The sequence below is a fragment of the Phyllobates terribilis genome, unplaced genomic scaffold, assembly GCF_046119375.1.
Source record: "Phyllobates terribilis strain yellow unplaced genomic scaffold, ASM4611937v1 Scaffold_11__3_contigs__length_659146591, whole genome shotgun sequence".
NCBI lineage: Eukaryota > Metazoa > Chordata > Amphibia > Anura > Dendrobatidae > Phyllobates > Phyllobates terribilis.
The window spans coordinates 232,534,483-232,556,462 of NW_027362771.1; the positions used below are offsets into that span (position 1 = coordinate 232,534,483).

Here is a 21,980-nt window from a genome sequence, read left to right on the forward strand (position 1 = left end):
TTCTGAATTATTCCATGAATTTCATGAATTTAAAAAAAAAAAAACGTGGAGCTTCGCCCTATTTTTGTGTCCAGCCAGGTACAACTAGGCAGCTGGGGGCTGGAATCTGCAGCGCAGGGAGGCCCAAGCTTTCTGGGCCCCACCCGCTGCAAATTGCAGTCCGCAGCCGCCCCGGAAAATGGCGCGTTCATAGAAGCGCCATCTTCTGGCGCTGTACCCAACTCATCCAGGGCCCTGATGCGGTGGCTCACTGGGTAATAAAGGGGTTAAGGCCAGCTTGGCATTATCAGCTGGCCCTAAGCCCGAAATTCATGGGGTCACGCCAATATTAGACATGACCACCATGAATTTCTAGTAAAGTATTTAAAAAAAACACAAACACCCAGAAAAAAGTCCTTTAATTGAAATAAACACACAATTCTTTATTGTTCTAAATTAAACCATACTTACCATCACGCCCATTCCAGCTGAAGCCAACGATCTCCTGCAATAAAAGAAAAATAATAAAGCAACCTCATCCTTACCTTTCCATGGCTCCCACGACGGCTCCAGCTCTGCTACATCGAGATGACAGGCTGGACCGCAGCAGAACGCTGCCATCCAGCCTGTCATCCCGCAGACACTGAGAAGCGCAGGCATACTTCCACTCCTCAGTGTCTGGCTGTGACGGCATCCAGATGAGCCGACAATGAACTCGGCTCACCTCATGTACGTCACTGACAGCGTGGGAGAATTCTCCTGCACTCAGCGCTTCAGCGTGAGAATTTTCCCACGCTGTCAGTGACGTGCATGAGGTGAGGTCATGTCCCATGAACTCGGCGCACCTCATGCACGTCACTGACAGCGTGGGAGAATTCTCACGCTGAAGCGCTGAGTGCAGGAGAATTTTCCCACGCTGTCAGTGACGTGCATGAGGTGAGCTGAGTTCATTGGACATGACCTCGGCTCATCTGGATGACGTCACAGAAAGACACTGAGGAGCGCAAGCATGCCTGCGCTTCTCAGTGTCCGCGGGATGACAGGCTGGATGGCAGCGTTCTGCTGCGGTCCAGCCTGTCATCTCGATGTAGCAGAGCTGAAGCTGTCCTGGGAACCATGGAAAGGTAAGGATGAGGTTGCTTTATTATTTTACTTTTATTGCAGGAGATCGTTGGCTTCAGCTGGAATGGGTGTGGCGGTAAGTATGGTTTAATTTAGAACAATAAAGAATTGTGTCTTTATTTCAATTAAAGGACTTTTTTCTGGGTGTTTGTGTTTTTTTTAAATACTTTACTAGAAATTCATGGCGGTCATGTCTAATATTGGCGTGACCCCATGAATTTAGGGCTTAGGGCCAGCTGATAATGCCAAGCTGGCCTTAACCCCTTTATTACCCAGTGAGCCACCGCACCAGGGCCCTGGATGAGTTGGGTACAGCGCCAGAAGATGGCGCTTCTATGAACGCGCCATTTTCCGGGGCGGCTGCGGACTGCAATTTGCAGCGGGTGGGACCCAGAAAGCTTGGGTCTCCCTGCGCTGCAGATTCCAGCCCCCAGCTGCCTAGTTGTACCTGGCTGGACACAAAAATAGGGCGAAGCGCCACACATTTTTTTTTTTAATTATTTCATGAAATTCATGGAATAATTAAGAAAAAAAGGGCTTCCCTATATTGTTGTGTCCGGCTAGGTACAAATAGGCAGCTGGTGGTTGGGGGCAGCCCGTTCCTGCCTGCTGTACCTGGCTGGACACAATTATAGGGCGAAGCCCCACATAATTTTTTTTTAATTATTTCATGAATTTCCTGAAATAATTAAAAAAAAATTGACGTGGGGCTTCACACTATATTTGTGTCCAGCCAGGTACAGCAGGCAGGAACGGGCTGCCCCCAACCACCAGCTGCCTATTTGTACCTAGCCGGACACAACAATATAGGGAAGCCCTTTTTTTCTTAATTATTCCATGAATTTCATGAAATAATTAAAAAAAAAAAAACGTGGAGCTTCTCCCTATTTTTGTGTCCAGCCAGGTACAACTAGGCAGCTGGGGGATGGAATCTGCAGCGCAGGGAGGCCCAAGCTTTTTGCCCTCCCCCCCCCCGCTGAAAATTGCAGTCCGCGGCCGCCCCGGAAAATGGCGCGTTCATAGAAGCTGGATGCTGTACCTGGCTGGCATACAAAAATATGGCGAAGCCCACGTCAAAAGTTTTGGGAAAAATTTATTAAAAAATAAATAATAATTTAGGGACTGCATCTTTATTAACTCCTCAAATGTCATTTAGTGTTAAAATAAAGGATTTATTTAAAAAAAAAATGGCGTGGGATCCCCCATAATTTTAGTCTCTAGCGGAGGTTAAGCAGACGGCTGGGGCAGATGTTTGAAGCCTGGGAAGGGGGTAAAACCCACGGAGCTTCCCAGGCTACTAATATCAGCCCCCAGCTGAATACCTAGCCTTTACTAGCTATTAAAATGGGGGACCCCCCAAAAAAAAATGACGTGGGGTCCCCTCTATTTTAATAGCTAGCAAAGGCTAGGCAGACAGCTGGGGGCTGATATTAATAGCTCAGGAAGGGTGCCATGAATATTGGCCCCCTCCCAGGCTAGAAACACCAGCCGTCAGCCGCCCCAGAAATGGCGCATCCATAGGATGCGCCAATTCTGGCACTTAGCCTCGCTCTTCCACGCTGCCCTGGTGCGGTGGCAGGGGGTAATAGTGGTGGGGTTCATGTCAGCGCCAGCTGCCATGAAGCCCAGGTTAGTAATGATGGCCGTCTATATGACACCCCCATTACTAACCTACAAAGTGTTAAAAAGAAAAAACACACTACACCCAGAAAAAAATAATTTATTTGAAATAAAACACCATTTTATTTAATTCTTAGTTTACTAAAAAAAAAATAGTTACCTGTCCACGTTCCTGCGCTGATCTCCCATGCACAGCTGTCACATCTGGAGATGGTGACAGCTGTGCATGGCTGCTGTAAGCTCACGCTGCCGGGAACACGTCCGCTCCCGGCAGCGGGAGCCCCTGACTGAGGTCACCGGAGTGCATTCAGGCAGCGCAGCTCCGGAGACCTCCTTTACGGCAGTGCTGTACCGTGGGAATTTCTCACGATACAGCAGTGCCGTAAAGGAGCTAACCGGAGCAGCGCTGCCTGAACTCCGGTGAACCCTTACGGCCCCGTCATTCTAGCGGCGGCAGCGGTTCAGAGCGGTCACATTCTATGTGGCTGCTCTGAACTGGAGATCTTCGTGGGACACTCGTGGACTACTACGGAGGGGTAAGGATAAGGTTGTGGTTTATTATTTTATATTTTATTACAGGAGATCGATGGCTTCGGGGAATTAGGTGTCTTGGTGAGTATAGGTGTAGTTTTTTATTTTTTACTTTATTTTAGGTGGCGATCGGCGGGGACAGGTAATGTATGAACTAATTTCTTTTAGGTAACCACTGGCCACCAATGACATGTATCTAACATTTATTGGGGACACAGTAGGGCAATTTAAATAGCAGGATCAGGCTGATGGGAACTACTGCTCCCATCGAGCTGATCCTGCTGGCAGGAGTGGACGGGGGACAGACATAGGCCGATGGGAGTAGTAGTGTCACATCGGCCTATGTCTGCCCGCACACACACCCGCACACACACCCGCACACACACCCGCACACACACACCCCGCACAGACACCGCGCACACCCGCACACACACACACCCCGCACACACACCCCGCACACACACACACCCCGCACACACACCCCGCACACACACACACCCCGCACACACACACACCCCGCACACACACACCCCGCACACACACCCCGCACACACACACACCCCGCACACACACACCCCGCACACACTAATCATGACGGGTCTGGGAGGTGAGGCTGACCTGTGCGGCCGTGGGAAAGTTGATGTGAGTTCATGCAGTCAAGCATGAACTCACATGAACCCTCTGAGGGCACCGCGGCTACTTCAAATGAACAGCTGATCGGCATCACCTGATACCTCAGCTGTTCATTTGAAATAACCGGCGGGAAAGCGCAGCACAGAACGGGAAAGCCGGCGGTGAAGTCTTTTCACTGCCGGCTTCCCCGCCCGGGTCCTTCGCTCCTTGGTGCTGCGCTCCCCGCCCGGTCCTAATTTACGATCGGGATGGGAGGTGGCGAGGGGAGCGGAGGATCGGGGTGGGAGGCTGCGGGGAAGCAGTATGGGGCTGCGTGATTGTTTAAAAGCCGGCGGCTTTTTACCGCGCGCCGGCTTTTAAACAATCAGGAGAATTCTCCCACGCTGGGATGGCATTCTGATGACAAGCTGGATCGCAGCTGAGCGCTGCCATCCAGCTTGTCATCCTTCAGAGACACTGCAGAGCGCAGGCATTATGGGAACTTCCGATTCCGGTATTCGATATTATAAAAGTATCGGAATTAAGTATCGGAATTCCGATACAGTGAATATCGGCCGATACCCGATATTTCAGTATCGGAATGCTCAACACTAATCACAGGTGCTCAAGTGACATGCTCGAGTCCCCGCCCCGCATGTTTCACGGTTATTAGACACCCAAAAAAAAACATACTGTGATCGCTCGTGCATGGCAGGCAATCCATGCAACTTTTTTTTGGCCACGAAGCATATGGGACGGAGACTCTAGCATGTCACTTGAGCACCCGCTATACTCGGTGCATACCCGAACCCCCGATGCAAACTCAAGTAGCGAGCACATGCGCTCAACAACACTGATTGCCATATCATCATCATCATCATCATTTTTTTTTCTTTAAAAACTAGATTTTGCATCGCCATATTTTGAGAGCTATAACTATAATCTTTCCATATTTCGGCCGACAGTCATGTGACAGCTTGTTTTTTGCGGGACAAGTTGACTTTTTTATTGGTACCATTTTTGGGCACGTGACTTTTTTTTATCGCTTTCTATTCCAATTTTTGGGAGGCAGAATAAACAAAAACGAACAATTCAGGAATTGTTTTCTTGTTTGTTTTTTTTTATGCCGTTCTGCGTGTGGTAAAATTGATAAGGCAGCGTTATTCTTAGAGTCAATACTTTTACAGCGGTACCACTTTTTTTTTAAATGTTTTGGCGCTTTTACACAATGAAAAACTATTTTATAAAAAAAATACTTTTTTGTATTGCTTTATTCTGAGAGCTATAACTTTTTATTTTTCGCATGATGGAGCTGTATGGCGGCTTGTTTTTTGCGGGATAAGATGACGTTTTTATTTACATTCGACTTTTTGATTGCGTGTTATTCCATTTTTTGTTTGACGGTATGATGATAAAGCATTTGTTTTTTGCTTTGTTTTTTATTTTTATTTTTTACAGTGTTCACTAAAGGGGTGAACTAGTGGGACAGTTTTATAGGTCAGGTCGTTCCGGACACGGCGATACCAAATGTGTATTTTTATTGATTTTTTTTTTTTTTTTTTTATAATAAATAAATATTATGGGTACAATATATTTTTATTTTTTGGGGATTGTTTTTCATTTTTTTTATATATATACCAGTACAGACCAAAAGTTTGGACACACTTTCTCATTTAAAGATTTTTCTGTATTTTCATGACTATGAAAATTGTACATTCACACTGAAGGCATCAAAACTATGAATTAACACATGTGGAATTATATACTTAACAAAAAAGTGTGAAACAACTGAAAATATATCTTATATTCTAGGTTCTTCAAAGTTGCCATCTTTTGCTTTGATGACTGCTTTGCACACTCTTGGCATTCTCTTGATGAGCTTCAAGAGGTAGTCACCGGAAATGGTTTTCACTTCACAGGTGTGCCCTGTCAGGTTTAATAAGTGGAATTTCTTGCCTTATAAATGGGGTTGGGACCATCAGTTGTGTTGTGCAGAAGTCTGGTGGATACACAGCTGATAGTCTGTAACGGGTCTGGGAGGTGGAACCTCTGAGCTACTATACAAAGGGGCAGTCCTTGTAAGGAAGCGGGTGGCTCCCAGGGAAAGCGTGCAGGCAGTCACGTCAAGTGACAGGGACAGTCTCTGGGTAGAAGGGCAGGAGGTCACGGCAAGTGACGAGGACAGTCTCTTGACAGGCGGGGGGTCACGGCAAGAGACAGCAGGATAAGAGTCTCTAGACAGGCAGGTGGTCACGGCAAGTGACAGCAGGGTAAGAGTCTCTGGACAGGCAGGTGGTCACAGCAAGTGACGGCTAAGCCTCCAGGTAGGCTAGCAGGTGAGCGCTCCCAGGTGAGCGGGTAAGAGTCTCTGGACAGGCTGGCAGGCAGGTATCAGGCAGGTATCTGGCAGATGCTTCCTGGTCCGCGGGCGGACTGATCCATAGACCGACTGGCAGATGCTGGTAGGCAGACTGTCGGACCGCAGGATTGCAAGCAGGTAGACAGCACTGGAAAACAAGCTGGCAACGGGACCTGAGGGCTGAAGCAGAGTTGAAAGGCTTTGCAACAACATTGCTCGGGCACCTCCATTTTGGAGGAGGTGCCTTATATATGGTGAGATCCTCCGGCCATTGGCCGGGGACTCCTTAGGACGGCGCGCGCGGCCCCTTTAAGAGAGAGGGAGCACGCGCGTGCGCGCCCTAAGCACAGTGACCGCGAAGCAGCACGCGCTGCCAGCAGAGCGGGAGGAGGACGCCGGGCACGGAGCGGAGAGGTGAGGGGAACGGCGTCCCTGCCTAGCAGGAGGCAGGGACGCCGACGCTACATAGTCCTACTGAATAGACTGTTAGCTGCTTTTTTCTTGCCATAATACAAATTCTAAGTAAAGAAAAATGAGTGGCCATCATTACTTTAAGAAATGAAGGTCAGTCAGTGCGAAAAATTGGGCAAACTTTGAATGTGTCCTCAAGTGCAGTTGCAAAAACCATCAAGCACTACAAAGAAACTGGCTCACATGAGGACCGCCCCAGGAAAGGAAGACCAAGAGTCACCTCTGCTTCTGAGGATAAGTTTATCCGAGTCACCAGCCTCAGAAATCGCAGGTTAACAGAAGCTCAGATTAGAGACCAGGTCAATGCCACACAGAGTTCTAACAGCAGACACATCTCTACAACAACTGTTAAGAGGAGACTTTGTGCAGCAGGCCTTCATGGTAAAATAGCTGCTAGGAAACCACTGCTAAGGACAGGCAACAATCAGAAGAGACTTGTTTGGGCTAAAGAACACAAGGAATGGACATTAGACCAGTGGAAATCTGTGCTTTGGTCTGATGAGTCCAAATTTGAGATCTTTGGTTCCAACCACCGTGTCTTTGTGCGACGCAGAAAAGGTGTACGGATGGACTCTACATGCCTGGTTCCCACCATGAAGCATGGAGGAGGAGGTGTGATGGTGTGTGGGTGCTTTGCTGGTGACACTCTTGGGGATTTATTCAAAATTGAAGGCATACTGAACCAGCATGGCTTCCACAGCATCTTGCAGCGGCATGCTATTCCATCCGGTTTGCGTTTAGTTGGACCATCATTTATTTTTCAACAGGACAATGACCCCAAAAAAACCTCCAGGCTGTGTAACGGCTATTTGACCAAGAAGGAGAGTGATGGGGTGATACGCCAGATGACCTGGTCTCCACAGTCACCAGACCTGAACCCAATCGAGATGATTTGGGGTTAGCTGGACCGCAGAGTGAAGGCAAAAGGGCCAACAAGTGCTAAGCATCTCTGGGAACTCCTTCAAGATTGTTGGAAGACCATTTCCGGTGACTACCTCTTGAAGCTCATCAAGAGAATGCCAAGAGTGTGCAAAGCAGTCATCAAAGCAAAAGGTGACTACTTTGAAGAACCTAGAATATAAGACATATTTTCAGTTGTTTCACACTTTTTTGTTAAGTATATAATTCCACATGTGTTAATTCATAGTTTTGATGCCTTCAGTGTGAATGTACAATTTTCAAAGTCATGAAAATACAGAAAAATCTTTAAATGAGAAGGTGTCCAAACTTTTGGTCTGTACTGTATGTGTGTGTATATATATATATATATATATATATATATATATATATATATATATATATATATATATATATATATATATATATATATATATATATATATATATATATATATATATATATATATATATATTTACTCTTTTTTTTTTTTTTTCTCCACTTTCTGGCACTTTCTTTACTCTTAGGCTATGTGCCCACGATGCAGAAATGCTCAGGATTTTTTCCTGAACGTTTCTGCATCTCCCTGGCAGAAAAAAACTCATGCGGATTGTACATGCATTTTCCTGCCAGGGACATGTGGAAATGGAGCGTTTACCCACTGACATTTCCGCATGTGGATTGACAAGCGCTTTCCAAGCGATTAGCATCACTTGGAAAGTGCTTGTGACAACTAGGTCACACTATATAAATCCATGCAAACAGCATGGATTTATATAGTGTGACCCGAGAGAGTGGTAAAAATAAAAAAATAAATATATACTTACCCTCCGATGGCCCCCAGTGTTCCGCTCACTCCGTTCTCCCTTGCCGGCAACAGTGAATTGAAAGACCTGCCGACGTCAGCGTCGCGTGACCCGTCAGCGCAGGTCCTTCAATTCACTGCAAAGTGCCGGGAAGCAAGGAGGAGCGCGGCGTGGGCCGACAGAAGGTAAGTATACTTTTATTTTTTATTTTATTCTTTTTTTTACAGATTTTTTAATGGTACCTGGGTGTGGAGGAGACTCTCCTCTCATCTACACCCGGGTACCATCCGCACATTAGAACGCTTGGATTACGCATCTACATATACAGTGATGTGTAATCCATGCGTTCTAATGCAAGTCCATGGCGGCGAAGACGCAGCACTTCCGCAAAATAATTGGTAGTGCTGGTTTTTTTTCCGCAATGATAATCCGCAGCGGAAATTTCCGCAGCATGTGCACAGCACATGCGGATTATCATTGGGGAACATTGCTGCCCTTCTACCATGCGTTTTTAATGCGTTTCCGCAGCTGCAAAAACGCATTAAAAACGCACCGTGGGCACACAGCCTTAAACTTTGTCCCACTTTAGGACTTTCACTTTTTGCAGTCTGATCGGCTGTATAGCATAGAGAGCAGCAGCTTCCTATGCTATGCAGCCTGTCAGCGCTGCACAGGGAGAAGTTACTTCTTACCTCATGGTGACCCGGATGTTGTCATGACGACATCGGGTCACCATGACAACAGCCGGGTGCCATGCATACCAGGATGGGGAAATTTACCAGTACCTGCTGCATTTCCCTCCCTAGGCTTATACTCGAGTCAATAAGTTTTCCCAGGTTTTTTTGTGGTAAAATTAGGGGCCTCGGCTTATATTCGGGCCGGCTTATACTCGAGTATATACGGTAACTTAATTTATGGACATCTGTGGTTTAATTTCTTTGCCTGTAGGGATTGGATGGATTGTTACCGAAATCTGGTGAGAATTTCATGTCAATAGCACCTTTGGAAATAAGTTAACTTTAGTGATCGAGCATGCTCATTGCTCAAGATTTACGAGTATGCTCGGGCGAGCACCTATTATCTTCAGCGTGCTTGGGCATTAAGTTTTCGTCGCTCCGTGAACATGATTTGCGACTGTTTGACAGCTTTAATACATGTGAGGATTGCTGGAAAAACAGGCATTCCTCACATGTATTAAAGCTGTCAAACAGTCGCAAATCATGTTCAGGGAGCGAGCAAAACGTAACGCCCGAGCACACTAAAGATGATAGGTGCTCGCCCGAGCATGCTCATAAATCTTGAGCAATGAGCATGCTCGCTAATCACTAATTAACTTAGAAAATTGGTGACGTGATCAATACTTATGGCCTCCTTTTCTTTGAGGTGAGCATTACGTTTATATAGCTTCCCATTACTGGGTGTCCCTAGTCGGGCCCCAGTCCTGCTTTGCCCTTATTCACATTGAGGTCATGTTTGACACCTGGTAAGGTTTTAATACTAGTGGTTAGGACCGGCCTGACTGGGTACACTTTTTCGTTGGTGGGATGGCTTTTACGTTTTTTTTTTTTTATCAAAAACAGTACTTACTAAGTACCCTATGTTATTTTACATGCACTATTGATTTTTACTTATGGCAGGGTACTGTTCATTTTGTTTCTTTTAGTTTTGTCTGTTTAATGGCCAGTGTGAACATGCTCCTACATGTTGCATGTATAACAACTTATACTCCAGTTCATTACTTTCAGTTTTATTTTTTTCCAGAAGCACTAGATATGACATTAAATTGTATACATTCTAGATAACCAGTAAAGGCCATACAATAGCTTTCAGCTCATCCTCCATAGTTATGGACTACTGGAAATATTGTCTAGGAAGTTATAGGGTCTTTAATTTAGAAATGGCAGTTACTGTATTTGGACAGTTACTACAAAGGCACCTACAATAGGCAAAAGCGGGCTCATGTAACTCAGAGACTTCAAATAGAAGAGATAGATGACTGAATATATGTTGATTTACTCTACAAAATGAGTCCGAAAAATAAAGGTCAACTGTACAAAAACCCATATGCATAGCTTTTGCTCCTCAGCAAAGGTTTAATGCTCCCACTGGAATCTGAGGATGTGTGGAGGCTCGAACAGCACACTCTGAAGTTATCTTTTCAACCCCAAACCAAATTTATCTCTATGTAACTTAAAGGAGTTGTCTGCTACTTTTTTGAATTGCCCCAATGTATTTAGCATGTGGCCATAATTTTTTTTTTTGTAAATACCTTTAGTTGTATGTATTGCCCGTGAGCGGCGCTATCACTGGCCGCTCACAGGCATCACATGACCCCCGGCTGCAGCTGGCTCTGACATCTTCTCATGTCACGTCAAGTTCCGGCTGCAGCCGCGGGTGACTTACTTCTGCGTTCCGCGGTGGCTCCTGGGCTGTGGGCGGGGTTACCCCGCATGTCACACCCAGTATCCACCGCGCGCTTTCCCTCTTCTCATTCATTGGGAAAGTGCGCTGTGCATGCAGGGTGTGACTCACAGGGTAACCTCGCCCACAGCCCAGCATCCACCGTGGGGACCCCGTCACTGATGTCACGTCAAGTGAGGCGAGACATCAGCGGAAGAAAAAGACGGAAGCGCCGCTCACAGGCAATACATACAACTAAAAGGTATTTACAAAATTTCTTATGGCCACATGTTAAACACATTGGGGCAATTCAGAAAAGTAGTGGACAACTTCTTTAAGGCAAGATCCATTCTGTCAGTACAGTAATGGTGAATAGTGTGGTGGTAACCTATTTGCACTGCACCCCACACAGAGACTATGACAGCTATATTATAGTTATCAAAAACTGACCAGCATTTCCAAACAGAAAAAGACAAGTATGAACAGGTGTAAGATAAGAGAGCCACTCGATATAGAGTGGAATATATGAAATTGGAACTGCATTACTGCTGTAGAAAACATGTCAAATAATGAAGTTACTCGGTGCTCAAATTGGCCAATTCATGTGAGCCCAATAGCCAGCGACAAGGCATACCTCTTTGTTGGGACCCTAAACTTACCATGATGCATCCCCCGAGTTAAAAGAACATTTATTTTTAACATGTTTTCTACAGCAGTAATGCAGTTCCAATTTAATATATTCAATGTTTACATACTATAGCGTTTCAGAGTGCTGCTTTAATTTCTTAGTGGCTATCTTAGCTTGCACCTGTTCACACTTGTGTTTTTTTTCTGCTTGGAAGTGCTGGTTAGTATTTTGGTAATTGTAGTTCACTCCTTCTGATTGAGCACTCCTCCCATCATCCTAAGGCGTCTTTAAAAGGAACCTATAATGTCTTATCTACTATCTACACTGCCTCCATTGTGTTGTTAGTGATGCAATGTGCATCACTAACACGCTTTTTTTCATTAAAATTGGTGGTAATATAATGAGTAAATAACATTTTATATACTTATATCCTACCTGCTCTTCTAGTCATAGGGATGTGATCCTCGTATTCAGTCACTGCTGGCGCCGCCCACGCATTTGAAATGTGCTACTGGCTAGCGCTGATGTACAGTACAGACCAAAAGTTTCGACACACCTTCTCATTTAAAGATTTTTCTGTATTTTTATGACTTTGAAAATTGTACATTCACACTGAAGGCATCAAAACTATGAATTAACACATGTGGAATTATATACTTAACAAAAAGTGTGAAACAACTGAAAATATGTCTTATATTCTAGGTTCTTCAAAGTAGCCACCTTTTGCTTTGATGACTGCTTTGCACACTCTTGGCATTCTCTTGATGAGCTTCAAGTGGTAGTCACCAGAAATGGTTTTCACTTCACAGGTGTGCCCTGTCAGGTTTAATAAGTGGGATTTCTTGCCTTATAAATGGGGTTGGGACCATCAGTCGTGTTGTGCAGAAGTCTGGTGGATACACAGCTGATAGTCCTACTGAATAGACTGTTAGCTGTTTTTTTCTTGCCATAATATAAATTCTAAGTAAAGAAAAATGAGTGGCCATCATTACTTAAAGAAATGAAGGTCAGTCAGTCGGAAAAATTGGGCAAACTTTGAATGTGTCCCCAAGTGCAGTTGCAAAAACCATCAAGCGCTACAAAGAAACTGGCTCACATGAGGACCGCCCCAGGAAAGGAAGACCAAGAGTCACCTCTGCTTCTGAGGATAAGTTTATCCGAGTCACCAGCCTCAGAAATCGCAGGTTAACAGCAGCTCAGATTAGAGACCAGGTCAATGCCACACAGAGTTCTAGCAGCAGACACATCTCTTCAACAACTGTTAAGAGGAGACTTTGTGCACCAGGCCTTCATGGTAAAATAGCTGCTAGGAAACCACTGCTAAAGACAGGAAACAAGCAGCAAAGACTTGTTTGGGCTAAAGAACACAAGGAATGGACATTAGACCAGTGGAAATCTGTGCTTTGGTCTGATGAGTCCAAATTTGAGATCTTTGGTTCCAACCACCGTGTCTTTGTGCGACGCAGAAAAAGTGAACGGATGGACTCTACATGCCTGGTTCCCACCGTGAAGCATGGAGGAGGAGGTGTGATGGTGTGGGGGTGCTTTGCTGGTGACACTATTAGGGATTTATTCAAAATTGAAGGCATACTGAACCAGCATGGCCACCACAGCATCTTGCAGCAGCATGCTATTCCATCCGGTTTGCGTTTAGTTGGACCATCATTTATTTTTCAACAGGACAATAACCCCAAACACACCTCCAGGCTGTGTAAGGGCTATTTGACCAAGAAGGAGAGTGATGGGGTGCTACGCCAGATGACCTGGCCTCCACAGTCACCAGACCTGAACCCAATCGAGATGGTTTGGGGTGAGCTTGACCGCATAGTGAAGGCAAAAGGGCCAACAAGTGCTAAGCATCTCTGGGAACTCCTTCAAGATTGTTGGAAGACCATTTCCGGTGACTACCTCTTGAAGCTCATCAAGAGAATGCCAAGAGTGTGCAAAGCAGTCATCAAAGCAAAAGGTGGCTACTTTGAAGAACCTAGAACATAAGACCAATTTTCAGTTGTTTCACACTTTTTTGTTAAGTATATAATTCCACATGTGTTAATTCATAGTTTTGATGCCTTCAGTGTGTGTGTACAATTTTCAAAGACATGAAAATATAGAAAAATCTTTAAATGAGAAGGTGTGTCCAAACTTTTGGTCTGTATTGTAAGTGGGACACTTGCGCAGTTTTACATGGCCAGCCGCGGCTCCTTGCACGTGCGCGGCGAGGCTGTGTAGTTTCCTGCTTCACTGCGCATGTGCTGTGACGAGCTGCTCCGGCCGAACACAGTGAAGCTGGGAACTTCACTGCGCACGCACGGGGATCCGTGATTCACGGCACATGCTCGGGCTCCACGCACGTCACGACGCATGCTCGAGCTCCCCATATGTCACAACGCATGCTCGGGATCCCTGCATATCACGGCGCATGCGCTGTGACGAGCGACTCCCCGCTTATGCGCAGTAAAATTCCCAGCTTCACTGCACATGTGCACTGTGACGAGCGGCTCGTCACAGCACATGCACAGTGAAGCTGGGAACTACACAGCCTCACTGTGCAAGCGCAGGGAGCCGCGGCTGGCCTTGTAAAACTGCGCAAGCGTCTCACTTACATCAGTGCTCGCCGGGAGCAAAATTCAAATGCGTGGGCGGTGCCAGCCCTGACTGATGCGGAGTCACCCATGACTGACTACTGGGATCACACCCCTAGGACTGAAACAAGCAGGTATTAGTCTATAGCATTTTATATACTTATATCATATTACCACCAATTTTAATGAAAAAAGCGTGTTAGTGATGCACATTGCGTCATTAACAACTCTATGGGGACAGTTTACATAGTAGGTAGGATGTGACAGGTTCCCTTTAAATACAGTTTGATCCTACCTGCCCATATGATTGTATGCTTTTAGCCCGGGAGAGGCATCATGTTAGGTTTAGGGTCCCAACAAAGAGGTATGTCTTGTTTCTGGCTATTAAGCTCACATGAATTGGCCAAGTACCTTCATTATTTAATGTTTTCTACAGCAGTAATGCAGTTCCAATTTCATATACTCAATTTTTATATACTATAGCGTTTCAGAGGGGGAGGAGGGGAGTGATTAAGTATGAAATCCCTTAATGTTATATCTACTATATAATCGGCTTATCCCGTCTGTCCGTCCAGGAAATCCCGCGTCGCTGATTGGTCCTGCCACGGACAATCAGCGATGCGGGATTTCAGAACAAGATGGCGGCCGTTAGCGGCTCATCTGCCGCACGGAGGTCAGCGGCGATGCAGCCGGGAGATGACCGGCGCTAGCCGGTCATCTCCCGGCTGCTCACAGCGGAAGTACTCGCACAGGCAGCGCCGCTCCCCGTTCCTCACTAACACTGTTCGGTGATTGGTCGCAGCCACCGGCAGTGACCAATCAGCGATATTGGCGCCAAATTTAAACACCGCTCTGCTGATTGGTCGCGCTCGGTCGGCCGCATACATATTCTAGAATACCCGATGCGTTAGAATCGGGCCACCATCTAGTTCTTTATAAATTGCCTATGAGCTTTCTATATTTCTTGATTTTTTTTTTTTTTTTTTTTTTTTTTTTTTTTATTCTGATGTAACAAATAATATGTTGCATATACAACTAAAGTACCAGTCATACACCAGTGTGCCAAAAATATATATTTTTATGTAATTTGCTGTTCCACATTCCAATAATAATTTTAAAGCAAACTAATTTCCCTAATACATTATTGTATACCTTTAGGTGTCTGTTTTCCTCCTTGACAATTTTCTAATATTTTAGTACCACTGTTCAGTTCCAAAGATGCTGGAGGGCCATAAAATATGTAATGCAAAATGCACTTGAATAATTTATTAGATAATTTCTACATTCTATAATAAAAACTATATCTATACAGTAATCTGCGGACGCTGCTATCAGAAGCATATTTTAGTATAAGTATTTATAATGTTACATATGATAAAGTTTTAGAAAAAAACTAAAATTTTCACTCACATTTTAGACTATTTTCTGATTTTATTTTTTTCTCAAAACTTTTTTTTTTTTTTTTAAACCTCGTATTAAAATAAATAAAAAAAAAAAGGTAAAAGTAGTTAGTATGCAGAACCACTAAAAGGAATCTGCCACCAGGTTTTTGCTGCCCTATCTGAGGACATCATAATGTTGGGTACAAGACCCTAATTCCAGTAGGGACACTAATGGTTTGTTTACCGTAGACCATATGTGGCATTAAATGATTTCCAATTAGCAACTTTTCTGCTGATCAGGGCCGGTTTTAGACCAGGTGGGGCCCTGGGAAAAAGTTTAAAGTGGGGCCCCAAATGCTAACATATTGTACCATCACACAGAAACTTTTCGGTTGTATTTACATGAGCTGAGTTCAGGTCGTTAAACGAGTGTGATCGACAATATTGAAGTCGTTCGCTTGTTTCCCAGCCTCTTTACATTGGCTGAGGAAGAATGATGGGCACAGAACAATCACTAGTAGCTCAATCTGTCCCCATACAATATTATGTTCTCAGCAGCACATCTGCAGTTGTCACTGGGCGATGTGCTGCTGAGAATAATGGATTGCTTATGCCGGAACAAAAATAAATCACTCGATGAATAGGCAGCCTTTTGCTTGTTTAGTATATTACACCCCATAGTCCTCCATATAGTATAATGCACACCCCATAGTCACCCAGGATGACATAGTATAATGCACACCCCATAGTCATCCACCTAGTATAATGCACACTCCATAGTTATCCACCTAGTATAATGCACACCCCATAGTCATCCACCTAGTATAATGCACACTCCATAGTTATCCACCTAGTATAATGCACACCCCATAGTCATCCACACAGTATGACACACACCCCCATAGTCATCCACACAGTATAATGCACACCCCCATAGTCCTCCTGTATTATGGCCCTACACGTACTCGCTGATTTAAAAATAAAAATTCAGTACTCACCTCTCCCCATTCTCCCGCTGCTCCGATCTCTGCAGCGCGTCTACTTAGCAGCTCCACTGCTCAGCACAATGTGACGCGAGATGAAGTGACGTCGCGCCGCCTGCGTCAAGACAGAGGGGGAATGATGGGAGAGAGAGCGTCACCTGACACTCTCTCCTCCATCATTGCTTTTAAGTTTTAACTGTATCGGCATCTGGCACCTGAGCCTTCTCGCTCTCGGGCCCCATAGCGACTGGGTGGTGTACCGCTGTTAGCGGCACGCTACTGCCTCGGGCCCCTGGGGTAGTGGGAGTTCCAGGCAAATGTCTAGTTTGCCTCCCACTATCGCCGGCCCTGCTGCTCATCGAAGCCTGGCTATATAGGCAGACTGAATGCTCTGTAATAGATTGTTCAGAGGCTGCCATTGTTCACAACAGCGTTTTGCTCTTTCATCGGATGATCGGCATCCTGTTTGCAGTAATGTTTGTTCACCATAATCTTGCAGCGTAAATGGTCCTTTATGCTGTTGATTTCTCTGCTGTTGGTCTACTAGTTCTTTTAATAATGAATTCTGTTAACAATGGCTGTACAAGTCATTAACAGTTCTCTTAGTAATAGTCTCCAAAGTGTATTATGAATACCATAGTAAGCAGTAATTTGGCCTGCGCATCGAGGCATCAATGACCTTCAGTCCTATAAGGGTTAAGATGATGGCTAATTTTAAACCATTTGCTAAGTGCACGATTGTGATTATACTATGCTAATATATACTTGTACAGAAATGACTGCTTGCTTTGGTTACGTAATCTCATTTGTAATTGCACGTTTTTATGTTACAGCTCATCTATTGACAATAGATCTGGAACAAAAGTGGCCATCAAGAAGTTGTACCGTCCCTTTCAGTCTGAACTTTTTGCAAAACGAGCATACAGGGAGCTGAGGCTTCTGAAGCACATGCAGCATGAGAATGTAAGTATCTAATTAGTTGTGTGTCATGCAAAATTATACACTGACAACAAGCGTGCCACCACCGCTACAGCAGCTTTTAATAGGAACATAGACATTTTCTGCCTGGTAGTCTTTAATGGTAGCATTAGCACTGACATGTGATCAAAGACTTCTCGCTATTTAATTCCCTGTTTATGAACACTGTGTTTTAGTGTATGCATGTTTGATTTATGAGCTTAAAAAAGCCTTTTTATTTAAGCTGGCTGGACACTTAATATTCCAAACTGGAGACATGTTGACTTTCTTATAGGTTGCGATTTGGAATTGAGCTAAAAATTTCTAGAACCCTGGTCCAGAGGCCACCTCTGTAGTCTGTGGCCACCAGACCCCAGAGCACTGTGACTCTCCCGCTAGTGAGTGACATCCCGGACATATGTGCTGATTAGGATGCCGCCCAGACGTCATGCTTGTATCGAGCCGCAACATAATGACGATGTGATGGCTTACTAATCAGAAGAGGTTCCAGGGATGTTCCAAGTAGGAGGTTCGCAGTGCTCTGGATTGGCGGCAGTGTGCTACCGATGTGGCTGCTGGATCCAGGGCCTTGCATATCTTTTTGCTCAACTCTAATGCAGCCACACACTGCAGCTGAAACTGCTCGGCTCCCCCCTGGCAGAAAAATGGTCGATGTAGTGGGTTGAGTTTTGGTCATGTGGCCAACCACTGCATGTGGTCTTGCATTTAAGACCCTGCAATCAAATCACCGTGAAAAGGGAGAAAATTGAGTTTAGCTTTAGAAAGCTGTAGTAGCCCTGGTTGGATGATGTTATTTAGAATTTTGATGGCATTTGTATTCTACATAGTTTGGGCTGGCTTTTTTTATAATCACTGACTAGGTGATAAAATGTGAATTGTGTTTTATTTAAAAACGTATTCTACTAAATTTATGATGCCATAATTGTCCTGATTAATAGACCCTCAGACCCTACTTGTTGTGGAGATCTCTCTATTAACCCCTGTGCTGCAACTTCTAACAGTTGCCAGTGGAGACGAGACCAATTGCTGCTGGTAACTCCTTACTGACATCGGCATTTAAGGCGTCTAGTGAGAAGGTGACGCCGGTCCAAATGCACATGTCTCTACCACTAGCACGCAACATGATCCCAGATGCCAAAGGGCTGCAACTGAAGGCACCGTCTGTTATGTCAGTACTTCTATGAAGCTCAGCCATAGGCCACCTCCCCATTAAAAATAGATATTTAAAAGATAAATATTTTCTGTATTGTAGTGTCCAGAAGTCTGATCTGTCAAAATATTAAATTAATCCATGTTAAACGTCAAAATAACAAAAACTGAAATAAAAGCGCAATTTTCTCCGGTTGCTGCACCCTCACAAAAATGCAAAACCTATGTACCCCAAAATTATATCATTAAAAAATCTCAGCTTGTCCCGCAAAAACAAAAGCCCTCACACAGTTCAATTGACTCCCAGTTAATAAAGTGATTACTCTCAAAAAATGGCGCTAGAAATCTATTTTATATACAATTTTTCCGTGTTTTTTTTTTTTTTTTTTTTAAATCTCCTTAATTATACTGACCTGAAAATAATGTTGGCAGGTCATTTTTGCCAATGAATTCTGTGCGGTAAAAAAAGAGTAAGGGAATACATAACCCAAAAAGGCACGTCAGAATTGCTGTTTTTCCATGATTTCTCCACACTCAGAATTTTTTTCCCAAGTTTTCCAGTACATTATATGGTAAAACAATTGTCATTTAAAACTACAAATTATCCTGCATAAAGAAGCCCTCATACTGTTGTGTCGACTGGAGAATTAAAAAGTTATAACTCTTGGAAGAAGGAGAGCAAAACTCGAAACCTCAAGAACGAAAATTGGTGTTAATAAAGCAAGGCTCGCCGACAGCATATAATCTGTTATTACGGTACAGAGACTAGTGTAAAGATTCCCAGAATGCTAATCTGCAGCTTTTATGTAGATTAATCTTGTAACAAAGGTAGATATATGCTTTATTGAAAATTGTATGTTTACTGGGAACGATTAGTTCTTTCAAATGATTATTTTCCGCACAGACATTGCAACAATAATTAAAGACCTTGGATCTTTATTACTCAGTTGAAGGATTTTTCTTTTCTGTTTAAAAAAAAAAAAAAAAAGCGAGAAAAAGTTTCAATATTTCTCCATCCTGTCACCATGGAGACACTGACACCATGTCAGACATCATAAAAGTATCGTTCTGTAGCATCCTGTAACCTTGAAATAGAATACAGCACAAAGAACCTGATTTCTCAACGCTATTATTTTATATGCCGTTTCGTGACAGTGATTTACTGTTTTTTTTTTTCTTCTCCTTTTACGTATGGTAGTCGTGCTCTTTAGAGAAGGGCTATTGCATACTTCTACCTTTTTGTATCCAAGCTATATTTTAATTTGGGAAGATAATGTTACCCTTCCATAAGAGAGAAATGTAAAGGACTTGTTAACCTCTACTGGGCTTTTATTTTAATGTTTTATGCTACCTTAGTTTTGGATACGGCTCTTAAATGGAATGAGGCTGAAGATCTATTCGTAGATCTGAAGCCTGTCACTCCAGCTCTATTCTGCCCAGCGCTAGCTCCTCTTGCCTTACTGACAGCCTCATTCGCATAATAATAATAATAATATTATTTTGCACCATCATATTCACAGCGCTTTACAGACATGGTCATCGCTGTCCTCATAGGGAATCTAGATTGTGAGCCTCAATCAGTGTGTCTTTGGATGCCGATTTCTCAGTAACAGAGGAATAGACTGGACATGTAAACATATTACTGGACTTGTCTTTGAAAGTGCTCATACAAACAGTTTGAGGGATGAAATCCTGCTGACTGATTCCCTTTTAAAGAGGTTGTCAACTACTTGGACAACTCCTTCTAAATCCCTGTCTCCACCCCCAGTAAAATAATAACTCTTAGGGCTCATACCCATATGTGAGGAAAAAAACAAAACGTTCCTATATCTGGATCGAAAAAAATGCATGACTGTCATGCGATTTTCTCACCTAGCATTTGTATGACATTCGATTGCAATGCGATTTTAACATGGGATTTTACATAGGGGAATTGTCTAGGTCATTTACACATAGTTTTCTATGGAAATATTCTTCACTACATATATATAAATATATAATAGAGATAGAGACACACAGTCAGAGAGAGATAAATATATAGAAAAAGATATATATTTAGTAAGTGTATAAATTATAATATATTAATTATAATATATAATGGGAAAGTTCTCACTGCGCATGCGCTGATGTCATTTGCAGTCATTGTGAGAACTTTCCCCATACTCGTGCTGATGTCAGTCAGGTGAACAGAGTTCATATGACATGAACCCCGCTCAACTTGATGACAGCGCTGCGAGTCACTGAGGTGCGCAAGCATGTGCTCCTCAGTGTCTGCAGGATGGCAGGTTGGATAGTCTCATCCAGCTACTATGCTACTATGCCATCTAGGTGTAGCAGAGCTGGACCCGTCGCGGGACAAATGGATTATGTTCTTCACGTCGGAAAGGTGAGGATGAGGTTGGTTTATTTTATTTTTATTACAGGCGACATGGGATTCAAAGGAATGGGAGTAATGGTAAGTAGGCTTTAATTAAGAACTATTAAAGGAGTCAGTGTATTTATTTCAAATTATTTTGTTCTGGGTGTGGGTGTTTTTTGTTCACTTTTCACTTTCACTATGGGGTTAGTAATGGGGGTGTCTTATAGATGCCTCTCCATTACTAACCTGGGCTTGATGTCAGCTGGCATTATAAGCTGACATCAACCCCAACCCTATAACCCCACTTGCCACCACCATAGGGCAATGGGCAGAGCGGAGGCCAAGTGCCAGAAGTGGCGCATCCATAGGATGCCCCATTTCTGAGGCGGCTGAGGGCTGGTGTTTGTAGTCTGGGAGGGGGTCAATATTCATGGCCCCTTCCTAGGCTATTAGTATCAGCCCCCAATTGTCTACCTAGCCTTTGCTGGCTGTTAATATAGGGGGACCCCACATTATTTTTTTTAGTCTGATTTCAGCTGAGAAAAAAATCGCAGATGAGATGTACCTCATAAAATAACATTGGTCCAAGTACAATCCGACTTTTTTTATCGGACTCGTCCGTTTTCCTGGCATACGAGTATGAGCCCGTAAACTGATCTCAGGTGTCAGCGTCATTCCGGCGGTGTCGAAGCTGGCTGTCCCTGGGCTTATGTCACAAGATCCCTGTGGCCAGTCAGCACTGGCTTCACTCTCCCATCCTTCGGACAAATCAAGACATCCAGAGGAAGTGAACACTGATTGGTTGCAGGGATCTCGTGACATAATGTCACAAGTCCCGTGAGAGCCAGTGTAGGCATTGGAGGGGAATATAAGTTATGATTTTGCGAAGGGCAAACAGGGATTCAGAAGGGGTTGTCCAAGTAGTGGACAACCCCCCCACCCTTTTTTTTTTTTTTAAAGAATCTTATTTGTCATATGGGCTGTTATGGCATCAATGACACTACTAGAGCACACATGGTACAAGTAGGCAAGTCTGACAGTACTAGTGCTGACACTTGTTTGCGTCTGTGTCCTTATTACTGGTTAGCTTTGACCTTGGGCAGATATGACATTGCACTCATT

General features: G+C 44.1%; 1 protein-coding gene across 1 annotated transcript in view; it reads left to right on the plus strand.

Moving 5' to 3' along the window:
• MAPK12 (mitogen-activated protein kinase 12) overlaps positions 1-21,980 on the plus strand; it is a 132,815-nt gene that overhangs the window by 21,018 nt on the left and 89,817 nt on the right. The window contains exon 2 of the mRNA XM_073652102.1: positions 17,206-17,335. Within this exon, the coding sequence (XP_073508203.1) occupies positions 17,206-17,335 (130 nt within the window). The remainder of the gene's footprint in view (positions 1-17,205; positions 17,336-21,980) is intronic.